Raw genomic sequence first — 14,205 nt, 5'->3', positions numbered from 1 at the left:
AAATGAAGTCCTACTCTCTCATATCAACACCATTAACAGTAAAAGTTATGACTTGTTGTCAAACAGACATTATCTCAGTGTGAACTTGTGAAAATGTGCAAAACTGATGCATCACCTTGCACATGCAAACCCCCCCACACAAACACACCTCCTGATTCTGCTCTGACCACAAAAATGACTAAGAAAGTGCATTGAAAAAGGCTGTTATTTCCTCATTGCTCTCACACTTGATGTTGAAGGACATCTGAGAAAACACGTTGATTTTAGAGGACGGTCCACACAATGGATATTTGCAGAAATCTGATTGTGTTTCACTTCTTGGTGTACACCTTTTTCAAAGCGACAGGTAATTATTGTTTTTCTGTCCCAGAGTTTGGTGGAAAACTTCATTAGTGTTCTTTTGTTCAATCTGTAACTGTCTTTAAAATCTCTTGCAGTTTGCTCTGACGTGTCAATTGTTGGAGGCAAAGATGTGAAAAAAGCTCTATCATGGATGGTGTCCATTCAGATACACCAGAACCATAAATGTGGGGGAATCCTGATTCACAAGGAGTGGGTTTTAACTGCAGCGCATTGCAAAGAGTAAGGAAACTACGTTGAGTTTACGCAGTGTACACAAACTTTTGCAGTCTATATGAAGCATATTATTATATTTTTAGGAGAGAATGCAGTAAATATATAAACAACAGCAAGTTTTAATCAGAGGCTAATTAAAGATAAATCAAATGTATTTAAGTTTTTCATCATTCTACTTTTACTAATACAATTTAGGTTATACATTTACTAATTTGATATACACTAAATGTAATATATAACTTTTCTTTAATTCATTTGTTTTATTATCTATTTTTAGGTTTGTTTGATGACATGCTGGAAACTTTAAACAGCTACAGCTTTACAGCTACAGCTACAACTTTAAACAGCTACTTTAAACAGCTACAAAATTGCTACACTGTGGTTATTTTCTGTTGAAAGAGCTTTTTTTTAAAGAGCTCGGATCATTAATTGTGCTTTTGTACTTTTTTATTTATTGTTTTAAACCAGAAATGAACAAAACTAGGGCTAGTGGGTGGCCCATGGTAACTTTTGATTTGGCCCGCCATCCCATCTGAGAAGAGAGGGAGTTCAAATTTAATGTAACCCTTTTTTTTTTATTGTTAAAAGCTAACTAAAATTAAATGCCTCAAAAAAAAAAGGTGTATATTAATCATATTTTCTTTAAATGTACACACTGTCACCCGACAATACTGAGACTTTGGTGAGTGAATCAAGTCAAAGGCAGATTCTGCTTGACTGGTGTATTCAGCATTGAACTCCACTGTGTTATAAATGTGATTGTTTGTTTAATTGTTTTGATTGAATAAGTTATACCACATTAGTTGATGTGATTTAAAGTAATGTTTTCTATTTATTTTAAAATATTATTAAATAAATTAAGAAATTACCCATGGTTACTTTAATGTAATATAGTTTGGTATATTTGCCTTCGGCCCACAGCTCTCAATGATTTTTAGTTTTTGACTTTGCCCTTCATACTAAAACGTTTGGGCACCCCTGGTTTAAACACTTTAGTTTTTATTGAGGTGTATTGAAAAACAAATGTTTACTAATTTACTATGTCAATTTACTATTATATGCAAGAAATTTTCTAAAACAATTTTTCCTCTTGAAAGTGCTGAAAGAGCTTTTCATTTTCCCCGGAAATTGTTGTCAGAATTAGAGATACTAATTCATTTTATTTTATTTCTATTTGTCATTTCAAATGTTTCAATCTTTGTTTTCATTATTTTTTATTTATTGAAATTTACTATAAATTTGGGAGATTATGGAACAATGAAGTATAAGCATTTAAGCACACTAATGTCAGTTTTTATTTCAGAGTTGATGTTTCATCAGTGACGATTCTCATAGGATCTCTATCTCTGAGCAAAGGCTCTCGGCGTGTTGGCATCCTCAATTACGAAATCCCTAAAACATTCAGTGAAAAGACTAAACAAGACGACATCATGCTCATTAGGGTAGGGTTAAACTAAAATTGATTGTCATTTATTTATAATAAACTCTTTTACTGCTTTTACACAACATGTATTTGAGCATTGCCTTTATCTTTTGCAGCTAAACAAAAAAGTGAAAGCGAAACCCTACAAAATCCCTAAAAAGGAAAAAGACGTTCCACCCGGAACAAAATGTGTTGTGAGAGGTTGGGGAACCACTGATTATAAGGTCCAGCGAGCTTCTGATAAACTGCAAATGTTGGAAGTGTTGGTGGTGGACAGAGATCTGTGCAACCGCTACTATAACAGAAATCCTGTCATCACCAAAGACATGCTGTGTGCAGGAAATACACAGCAGCACAGAGGAACCTGTAAGGTAAGTTTCAGCTTTACACAAACTGATTTATGCTGTTTGCAAACATTTCTTCACATGTCTGGAGGATGAAGATCTTGATTTGTTTTTCAGGGAGATTCTGGTGGACCTTTGGAGTGTAAGAAAAACCTGGTTGGTGTGCTTTCAGGCTCACACGTATGTGGGGATCCCAAGAAACCCACAGTATACACGTTTCTGTCCAAAAGACACATCTCCTGGATCAATAGCATACTGAAACAGCAATTCAACAGCACACGCATTTAGAAAACTAAACTTTTCCAGCTTAAATAGCCTTCGCTTCCAGAAATAAAGGTGCAAAAACTGCTACTGGAGCGTTTCTGTATCTCAGGGCTGTATCTAGACTTTTTGGCACCCTAGACAAGATTATTATTCACCAAATACATAATACAACCATGCATCTTTTTAATAGTCCCACCTACGTAATGGCTTTTTTTCTGAAAGTGTGCTGTTGTTTTTTATAACTTTAAATTTATATTCACAAGCAGTGGCAGATTTTTGAATACCAATTTTAAGCAAATAGTGAAATGAAGCTGAAAAAAATGTGTCTGATATTGTATTATTACATATTAGCCCCTACATTTGTTATTGCTTATTTTCTGGTAAACAACTATTAAAATGTACACATAGAATGCACATTTTAAGTTGATTTTGTTGATTATGTCGATCATTTCTTCATGCCATCTATGATGCCTTTTTCCGTTGTCAGAAAATTTTTGGCTGAAACTGTGGTCTTTGGTTATTCAGTCCAACAATGAATCAAAGTCATCATTGAGAGTCCAACAAAACACATAAAGGAAAAACCAAGTTAATAGCTGTATCTTCTATCTATTGATACATTGGGGTCTTCTGTGGTGTAAAAATTGTTGTGATTGTGCCCAGAAGAATTTGCCAAAGCAAAAACATTTTAAATAATGTTCAGTTTCTTGCACAGACAGATCGTTCAACTTCATAAGACCACAATGTATTCTCAATGTATAAAATGAGAGCCATACACTACCTGACAAAAGTCTTGTCATCAATCCCAATTCAAAGAGCAACAAATAATGACAACTTATAGTTAGAAAAGTGGCAGAAGGTAGAATTTTCTAATGAATCATCTGTTGAACTGCATCCCAATCATCACAAATAATGCAGAAGATCTATTTGAACCCAAGATTCTCACAGAAATCAGTCAAGTTTGGTGACGGAAAAAATCATGGTTTGTGGTTGTATTCAGTAGGGGGCGTACAAGAGATCAGCAGAGTGGATGGCAACATCAACAGCCTGGGGTATATCAAGACATTTGTGCTGCCAATTACATTACAAACCACAGGAGAGGGTAAATTCTTCAGCAGGATTGGTTCCTTCTCATACTTCAGCCTCCACATCAAAGTTCCTGAAAGCAAAGAAGCTTGAGGTGCTTCAGGATTGCATCCAGCCCACTAACCAGACATGAACAATATTGAGCATGTCTGGGGGAAGATGGAGGAGGCATTGAAGATGAATTAAATTAATCTTGATGAACTCTGGGAGTCTTGCAGGAACACTTTCTTTGCCATTCCAGATGACTATTAATATAGCCATTGCAGAGATGTATGGATGCAGTCGTCCAAGCTCATGGGAGTCATACACAATATTAATTCTTTTTTCCACTGCACCATGACTTTATATTCTATACTGTACATTATTTCTGTTAAGTCACATGACTTTTGTCTAAGCAAAGTCAGACCTTACTGTCCTAATTAAATAATTAATAATCATGACATGATCATATTTTATTTTAGTAAAATAAGCGTAATCTAGAGGCCTTTGCCTTTCATTTAAGCCACTACTGATACCAAATGATCAACTAGAAATAAAGTTATTATTTGTAGTTCCTAAAACTTGGATAGGCTACAAATTTTTTTTCATTTTATTTTTACCAGTAATTTATTTTTTGAACAGCTAATTACTTACACTTTATGAATCACCAAGGATAAGTTACAAATCTTCTTTAATATTTTAATGAATATAAAAAAAAAATCCTCATCTGTTATGGCCTGAAGGTGTGTACATTAACAGCAAACATCATTTATCTGGCTCAAAAGTGGACCAAATAGATTACTTAAAAAACAAGTGTAAATGGGATTGTGTCTTGTCCATCTACATCGACCAAATTAAATCTTAAAACCAGGTGTAAACAGGGCCTTAAACATGTCATGTCCTTACATTTTGTTCTCAATCACAGTTTACTGAAAGCTGAAAAATGGTTCCGTTGGATCCTGCTTTTAAAATGCATAGTCCACTGTTTACTTCATTCCTGCTGTCCTGAGGAACCTCCTAACCTCAATTGATTTTTGAAGGCTTTAAGTACGTATTCTTTGCTGACTCTGATACCCACAATCCTGAGCTTTTGATTTTGTGAAATATCTAAAACATAAAAGTGGCGTCTGGAATCTGTTATTGGTGGTCATTTTTGGCACTATTTACACCTGATATTAAAATGCATTTTTTTGTTAATCTGACATGTGGACAATGCCAAATACAGGCTCTGAACTTTTTTTGTCCAATTTTGACCACTTCCTGAAATTGCATTAATCCGGATTCCTTTTATAGTGTAAATACTAAAGTACAGTCTGTCTCAAATCAATTTTTGTGAGGTGTATTTGCATGCACATTGGATGCCTGAGCTCGCAGACACATCGATTCCTGTCACCCCTCATCAGAAGGCAATCTACTGCATTGTCTGATGAAACTAAGGACATTTTGCAGTTTGCTTGCAAAGCCAATTTTATCCTTAATTTGATTCTCAATTAATCATGACTTCTTTCTTGTTTGTCTTCCATTAAATTAAACACATTTCACATCAACACCAAAACAAATCAAATAATCCCCCATTGGCTTAAAATTCGTTGCACTCAGAAGATTCCTCTCAATCATTCTTAATGTCAAAACAAACAGAGACGTATAACAAAGCTCACTGACATTCAAGGACAAAAAGAAAGTTCTTTGGGTTTTAACAATAGTAGAACCACTTTTTGTTTGTTTCTATATAGAACTATTTTTATGATAAAATTATTATTTTTTTATCCCATTAAATTGTTGGGTCCCACTTTATATTAGGTGGCCATAACTATGTACTTACACTGAAATCCTTCATTTGTTACAATGTACATGTTGTGGAAACATTTGTTGTTACATTGTACTTATGATTGATTAAATGTAATTCACACACATGTAAATACTCTGCTCACCATTCCTTACACCTTAAACCACTCTTAAATCTACCCATACCCCCAAACCTGTCCCTAAACTTTTCCGTATCCCGCACTGTAAAAAAAAATCCAACCTGAAAAAAGTTTAAATGACTTGTTTTTTTAATTGTTGGTTTGGCAAAAAATCTGTTATAAATGCCTATACAACTACATTTAACATGTTTACTTAACCTAAATCAATTTTGTGAGCAAAACCTTGAAAAAGTTCACCCAAAAAAGATGTTAATCCCAGACCTCCTCATATGAAAAAATTAAGGTTGCAGTGTTTTTAACCCTGACAACAACAAAAATAACAGTAACACCAACAATAACATTAATGTTACAGCTGCAGAAATTCAGAATTTTCATCTCACGTTTGCCCAGTTCGCAAAAGTGTTTTCTTACAAAATTAAATTGAAATGCCTAAAAAGATCAATTATTAAATCTAAGGGTGCTTTCACATCTGTAGTTTGCTTCATTTAGTCCAGACCAAGGGCAAGAAATGATACATTGAAGCCTTTTCTGCCGTCTTTGGGTCGTTTTCACACCACACTGCTGGATTTGGTCCGAACCAGATGAAAAGAACCAGAATGCAGTCATCTGACAAAATCCACATCTCTCATTGGCCAGATGTTGTTAAACATATTTCTTAAACTGCTTATCGATTGGTCAGAATTCACATGCAGGAAAATGCCAATGGAACTCCCACAAGTAAACATACCGGCAGACACAAAATATCGCTTTTTACCATGGAGCTAAGACTGTACTGGCTGATTGTATCCCTGCTCATAGTATACTATATAGTTTATATACATCACTTTAGACAAACTATACATTTCGAGAATGAAGCGAGGCTGTGGCTTAACTGCGACATGGTCATCTTGCGGAAATATTACTAACGATCCATCAGGTAATGTTTTTCCCTCTCTCTCTCTCTATCTCTCTGTTCACGGACCATAATGCACAGCGCAGCGGCCTATGGCAGCTGGATTAGTCCAAAAGGCGCAGTACTTTTTGCGGTTGGGTCTGTTTTAGGTTCGGATCATATTCTCACCACAAATGAACCGCTCCAGGGTTCGTTTGAAAGCGTACCCAGACCACCTCTTCAAGGAGGTCTTGGTTTGCTATTTTGGTTCACTTTTGGTGCGCACTCGAGTACGATTGCTGCATTCACATCTGCCCAAACGAACCGCACCAAGAGGAAAAACAAACTCTAGTGCTATTCAACCGAAGTAAATAATGCAGGTGTGAAAGCACCCTAACTTTCAAACCAACTACCCAATTCTCATTCTCAAATAAGAAATCAAATGTATTTGATATTTAATTTTCATGATCAACTCTATTAAATCCTATAAAATTAAATGAAAAATCAAATGCTCAAAGTTTATTCAAATGGAGGAAGTTTCTGATTACACACACATAGCTGGAACCTCGTGATGGACTGATTACTAGGACTATAAAGACAGCTCATTCACAGACTCTTTGCTGAGTCTTGTTTTTCCCTGTGAAGCATTACAAAGCATGTTTCCCTGCCATGTTTGTCCTGCCATGTTTTGACCCTTGTCTTGTTTACTGTAATTGTTGATTTACCTCCTGTCCAGTTTCCAATTCTCTGTCTAATCCCCTTGTTAAGTGTGACCTCACGTGAAGCGTACCGATTTCCAATAGAGTTTTCTTTGTTCACTCAGCTTTAGACATTCCAGTTCTGCAGACAAAAAATGTTCAGTTGGCACAACTTAAAAAGTTTTTTTTTACAGAGTAGTTCACCTCTCAGAAAACTAATAATCTTATGTTAACCTACCTAAATGTTTTTTGTATTACTGACAAATAATTTTAGGTCAGTGCAGCTGATGTTTTCAAAAGTTGAGTGAACAAGAAAAATCGAAAGGAAATAAGGATTATGTTTTTTTATTTGTTGGAGTGGCTTAAATGTGTTTTTTAGAGTGCACCCAAAGACCAGAAGCACCAGAAGTGTTCTGCAATACTTTATGAATACAGTAAGTACTCATTTTTTAATTCAAGTAGTTGTTCAAACCAATTGTTTAATACATGAAATAGCCAATTCAACTGGCCATGTAGTACCTTGTAGTCTCTAATAGAATGGCGCAGATGGACAACAGAAATTGAGATTTTAAGATTTTAAGAATGAAGGTTTCACATCAAACTAAGAATTAAACCTCCAGCAGGAACCTTTAATCTCTATTTCCACTATTCTTTCTTCCAGGACCACAGTTTTTAGAAGTACAAGGTATATCTGGTTCTGAGACTTTACTAGGATAAAGAATCCTGAAACACAAGCTCCACTTAACAAGAATCCCAGGCTGAAGTTTCAGAAAAAAGATAAGGACAGGTTTCAGCACCAGTTCAATTTAGACAAAGTGAGGTGTGGAAAATCATAGTGTGAACCCAATGAGTGAGACAGACCTCTCCAAACACTCACTGTCAGATTCAGGAAGATCAATTTTTTTAAGTGTGGTACAGGAGGAAATGTGCTGTACTTCCACCTAAAAGTTTAAAATAATTTTTTTAAATCTTCATCTAAGTCTTCATCTATTTTAGGACACTTCAAATTAAAATTATTAAGTGCTGGACTTGTTTCAGGTTTAGTTTTTTAATCCAGAGACTTCAAGTAGGGTGCATTTCTGGAGGATGGAGACCGTTTCTACTGTATACCATGCTTTTTGTGCAGATTTGACACCTTCTGCAAAAGTTAATTCTTGTTTTTGGGCCATTTTCATTTGCCACTTTTGTTAACAGTCATGCATCACCTTTTAATGATTGGATACAAAATGAATAGTTACAGGAGGTATTGATCTGGCATGGAATTGGTCAAGTATGCTTGGAAAAAATACAATATGAATTCTTAACAACTTTAGACCTACTTGAAGCAAAAACATACTAGAAACATATAAAATAAAAACAAAATAAACTGGATGGTCGAGCAGAGCTTTAAAAAAATCCATAATGAATGAACAAACTATTAAAAGAACAAAAACCTTTAAAACCTGCAAATAACCTTTAAAGAACTCTCTTACTTTAAAATTGTTATAAACTTTTGTCCTTGAAGAAATATGGTTATAATAATGAATATATATATATATATATATATATATATATATATATATATATATATATATATATATATATATATATATATATATATATATATATATATATATATATATATATATATATATATATATATATTTTTTTTTTTTTTTTTTTTTTATCTTTTCTTTTTGGCTTATTCCCTTTATTAATCTGGGGTTGCCACAGGAATGAACCACCAACTTATCCAGCAAATGTTTTACGCAGCGGACATAGGGTGATGCAAACTCCACACAGAAATATCAACTGACCCAGCCAAGCCTCGAACCAGCGACCTTCTTGCTGTTAGGCGATTGTGCTGACGTTAACTGTCGGTATTATTATTGTGTTGTTTGAGAAGGTGTGGTGCTTTACAAGTAACCAGTTGTGTAAAGTACCAAATTACAAATATTAAAATTACTGTAATTGAGTAATTTTTCTTAGAAATTGTAATTTACTGAGTAGTTTTAAAAATATGTACTTTTACTTTCCCTTCTGTAGCCTACATTTTTACTGCAGTATCGGTATTTTTACTCCACTACTTTCCTTCAACCTGCAGTCACCACTTTATTTTGACCTGTCTATGGGGATTGGCTGAGTAGAAAAATCAGTCTTGTCCAATCAAATCACACATAGAAGGTAAATCACATCATAATGAACTACCTCAAGACATGGGCACTTTATATATGCAGCAAACGGTTTGCCAACATTAGAAGTGTCCAAGATGTCCAAAATCTTCACACGCAATTACCCAGAGAGTGTTTAGAAGCATGTCAATGATGAAAAGATGACAGATGTTTACTGTATGATGACCAAAATGGCCTTAAACACCCAGCAGACACAAGATGTCAACATGATGTCAGATTGACGTTGTACCCCAACATCGTGGGCACATTGCATTTAGTTTGAAAATAAAAATCGGGTTGACATCAGAACCCAATGTCAAGCCAATGTCAATCTCCAACGTCCAACCTAAAATCAACCAAATATCAACGTTTAATGTTGTTACAGCTTGACGTTATGTGGACATTACCACTATGACGTCAATCATATGTTGGATTTTAATTGCCATACCTGATGAATAAATGTCAGTATTTGATGTCAAAATGACGTTGGTTTAAGATGTTTGCTTGATGTTGGATTTGGGTCCAACACAACCTGAACTCAACCAAATATCAACGTCATTTGACGTCGTTGTTTGTCATCAAAATAATGTTGTCCTTAGATGCTGGCTAGACCTACATTTTGGTCACCTGACATCACAACCTCAATTTAAGCTAATATTAAAGCTTTAAGCTGTAAAAACACAGTGTAAAATGTATTTTAACAGTAATATACTGTGAATGTGAACTACAGGAGTGGTCTGTAAAAACACAGTATGTGGCTGACAACCCAGCTGCCAGTATTATTCTGTAAATTTACAACAAAAAGCTTTACAGTTAATACCCATATCTGCCATGTCAAAGATCTATGGTTTGACCCCTATAATTATCACCCCTTTTATGACCCCTTACTGTGCCAAATATTCGCCAAAAGGGGCCCACATATGTTTTAAGATAACTGGGCCACATTTTTCATATCTTCTCTGGGCCACATTAGGCTCACAACCGTATTAGCCTGAGCTTACTGTGCCAAATATTTGCCAAAAGTGGCTCACATATGTCTTAAGATAACTGGGCCACATTTTTACCAGCACATGTGAGCCACTTTAGGTTCAGACCCACATTTGTCCTCCATAATTTGGGGCAAATTTACCATTTTATTTTCCACATGGGCCACATTAAGCTCACATTCAGATTACATTTTGCCATAAGTGCCAAATCTATGCCTTAAATGGCCCATATATGAATTTCAATCTTTGGCCCCCTTTTGCCTTTGCACAGGTGGGCCACTTCAGGCTCACATTCATTTTGTCTGGGCCGAAGGAATAACTGCCTAAAGTGGCCCACATTCGAATGCTATCTGGGTCACTAATCATTGAATACTTTTGAAAGGTCTCTTTTTACTCAAACTTTGAATAATATTTACAACAGATCATTTTACTCTACTTGCACTACGTTTTAGGCAAGTAATGGTACTTTTACTTGAGTATGATTTTTCAGTACTCTTTCCACCACTGCAAGTAACACAATTAAAACACAACACATTAATACCAACAGTTCACATCAAACACAAACAAATGAATGAACAAACAATCAAATGGATAAATAAAATGCCCCAAGAGTATTAATAAAGTTCTAAACTAAACAGTGCCATGCTTGTTGGTAAAACTCATGAAATAAGGTTTTTAGACCATAGCTCATTACAAATAGTGTAAGGACACAGGAACCATGTTACATTATGCTGTCACATAATCGCTGCTGGATTCAAGACCTTAATTACAGTAGAGACACAAGTCAGTGGTCATATAGTCAGAATATTTTGTGTGCTGTACTCTATGAATCCTGTACTCTCTGCCAGGTTTGAGCTCAAAGTGGATGACAAATTGAAAGCGTGTGATGCAAGAGCCTCTCCAAATCAGCTCGTATAGCAAAATGACAAAGCATGCCAGAAGACTTGAATGAAATTGAGAGCTACTGCAGCTGTAACAGAACAGCACTACCCCCTCCTGGACAGAGAACTTCAATTATCAAGCGTGCAAAGTCATTCCACGGAAGATGTCCTTAGAGAGATGTATTTACATTTGTTGTACCTTGCTTGACACCTGCTGTTTTTAATTCACTTAAAGGCCCTTCAGGAACAACCCTACAAATGCTGAATGTGTCTAAAGTAATACACTATGCCCTCATCTGCCTTTCAATGTTGTTTTGGAATATTCAAACCTTTAATCAGTCGTTTTAAGACTGGAATCAGTCTAGGATTGATGCGAGTTTAGCACTTTCCTATTTTGGCATGCATAGTAAAGTGCTAGTAATGCACATAATGCTAAAATGCTAGTATGTAATATGCTAATTACATAATACACTACCTGACAAAAGTCTTATCGCCTATCCAAGTTTTAGGAACAACAAACAATAACTTGACTTCTTGTTGATCATTTGGTATCATTAGTTTTCTTATATGAAAGGCAAAGGTTAGATTATGCTTATTTTACCAAAATAAAATATGATCATATCACGATTATTAATTATTTAATTAGGATAGTAAGGTCTGACTTTGCTTAGACAAAAGTTTTGTCACTTAACAGAACTATTGTACAGTATAGAATATAAAGTCATGGTGCAGTGGAAAAAGAATTAATGTATGACTCCCATGAGCTTGGACGATTTCATCCATACATCTCTGCAATGACTCAAATAACTTATTAATAAAGTCATCTGGAATGGCAAAGAAAGCTTTCTTGCAGGACTCCCAGAGTTCATCAAGATTCTTTGAATTCATCTTCAATGCCTCCTTCATCTTACCCCAGATATACTCAATAGTGCTCATGTCTGGTGACTGGGCTGGCCAATCCTGGAGCACCTTGACCTTCTTTGGTTTCAGGAGCTTTGATGTGGAGGCTGAAATATAAGAAGGAGTGCTATCCTGCTGGGCAGGGTTGCATCAGCTGTTCATAAGTTTTTTCTTAAACTGGAACATGACCACACTAGGGGCTTTGTAACTAGTAGCTAGTTTGTAACTAAATTTGTTCTCGGTTGCACCACATGTTCTTAAGGCAAACTGTAGTTAGTAGGTCGTAAGCTCTCCATAAAGTCATGTGTAGTCGCATTGATTGAAGTAATTTCCAGTAAGAAGCATTTAAATCCTTAAACTACTTTAAAATTATGCAACAAATGCATCTATATATAACTGTCCTATGAAAAATAAATAAAAAAAATCACATTATTATAGTACATTAAATTACAGTCAATCACTAATAGCATACGACGCACACACCTGCATCGCGAGCCGTGAATGCACGAGAAATACACATAAAGTTCTCAAAACAATAAACTTGAATTTTTTATATCCTACACATGAAAGAGAAAAGAGCAGAGAGAAGAACTTAGTCATAAAGATATTTTCATTGTAATTGGTGGATATAATTAACACAAAACACTCCTTGAAAATAATTAAACTCTACTTTCACAACCTTAAAAAAAAGCGAGATTTGGGAGGAAAATAAGGCTGTGAGTAGAGGGAGTTCGTTCTTCATTATAATCGCGAGCTCCTCTATGTAAACTAATCATCTATTTTCTAACGTTATACATGGGTGGAGGCTGCCATAAATATTTAGTTGGAACGAAGCATTACGTTAAAACTAAGTTCAGTGGTGCAACACAAAAATATTCAGTAGTGCGTAAATTGTAACTTAGTGTTCCTTTAAGTCACAACTAGGCTACGTTTTAACTTACGCACTGCTGGTGCAACCGGCCCCTGAAGAATTTGCCCTCTCCTGTGGTTTGTAATGTAATGGGCAGCACAAATGTCTTGATACCTCAGGCTGTTGATGTTGCCATCCACTCTGCAGATCTCTTGCACACCTCCATACTGAATGTAACCCCAAACCATGATTTTTTCTTCACCAAACTGGATTGATTTCTGTGAGAATCTTGGGTACATGTGGGTTCCAATAGGTCTCCTGCAGTATTTCCCACATAGCAAATGATCTTGGCCCAAATGTGGCTTCATTATGGCACTGCTGGCATGTTGCTGGCACTGGCATTCATATTGTCAGCCGAATGTGGGCCATGCATGGCAATGATGGGACTGCATGCATGACGGCAAACTACATTTGGGCCAGTTGTGGATAGGAAGTGTGTGGCCCAGATCAGTGTAGCGATTGTTCACATTGTTTAGGTAACATTAGGCTGGGTAATGGCTCAGTTTTTTGGGGTTTCTGGTTAAAGGGTGGTGTTGGTTAACTTATAGCTAAGAATCTGTACCAATAATAAACCTTTTGGCCCAGTTCAGGGCCAGTTAAGGGTAATAAATTGGCTGAGATTCAGGCCGGTTATGGCCCATGTGTGGTCCTTGTCTTTAATCCAGTTATGGGCCACTTCAGGACCATCATTCTTTGCGGTACTTGGGTCGAGGGGAAAGTTCTTGTGTACAAAAAAACATTTGCTATGTGGGTTGTGATGATTGCGATGCAGTTCAACAGATAAGGAAAAATCTACCTTCTGCCACTTTTCCAAATGATCAACTAGAAGTCAAGTTATTATTTGTTGCTCTTACAACTGGGATCGAATGGGATGTAATGCTAAAATAATAGTATGCATGTTTTTGTGCACTATTTACTGCAGAAAAAAGCTGTCTTGCATATTAATCATTGCTTAAATATTTACTATTATCCATTTAATATTATTATTGTTTTTATTTAATCTATTATTAATGTTTTAACAAATTATTGGACACTCTCTAGAAACACTGTCTGGAAATCATGAAACTATGGCTCTTTCAAAAGTTATTACTATCATCATTTTGCTTGGTTTGTGACGCACAGCAGCTCTGGTACATTGTCAGCTCAGGTGAATCCTCCTGCAGCTTCAGTTATTGAAGTGAGGTGAGAGGTTGTGTCACCTCTAAGCCTGCCATC

The 14,205-nt window shown here is 35.7% G+C and overlaps 1 protein-coding gene across 1 annotated transcript; it reads left to right on the top strand.

Annotated features, from left to right (window-relative positions):
• The first annotated feature begins 240 nt into the window (after positions 1-240).
• LOC130214943 (granzyme K-like) lies at positions 241-2,864 on the top strand. The gene is made up of 5 exons (XM_056446822.1): positions 241-346; positions 438-582; positions 1,880-2,018; positions 2,116-2,370; positions 2,461-2,864. Exons 1-5 carry the CDS (start codon positions 283-285, stop codon positions 2,629-2,631), a joined length of 774 nt encoding a protein of 257 aa, XP_056302797.1. The 5' UTR covers positions 241-282; the 3' UTR covers positions 2,632-2,864.
• Positions 2,865-14,205: the final 11,341 nt, after the last annotated feature.

Source organism: Danio aesculapii, chromosome 21 (assembly GCF_903798145.1).
Source record: "Danio aesculapii chromosome 21, fDanAes4.1, whole genome shotgun sequence".
NCBI classification, from domain to species: Eukaryota; Metazoa; Chordata; class Actinopteri; order Cypriniformes; family Danionidae; genus Danio; species Danio aesculapii.
This window is presented reverse-complemented; position numbering and strand designations above follow the sequence as displayed.

Excerpts from the sequence above, each read along its gene's own strand:
- LOC130214943 (XM_056446822.1), top strand. The coding sequence starts at position 283 with ATGGATATTTGCAGAAATCTGATTGTGTTTCACTTCTTGGTGTACACC. Across the intron at positions 347-437 it reads CACCTTTTTCAAAGCGACAG|TTTGCTCTGACGTGTCAATT; the intron begins GTAATTATTGTT and ends AATCTCTTGCAG. Across the intron at positions 583-1,879 it reads ACTGCAGCGCATTGCAAAGA|AGTTGATGTTTCATCAGTGA; the intron begins GTAAGGAAACTA and ends TTTTTATTTCAG.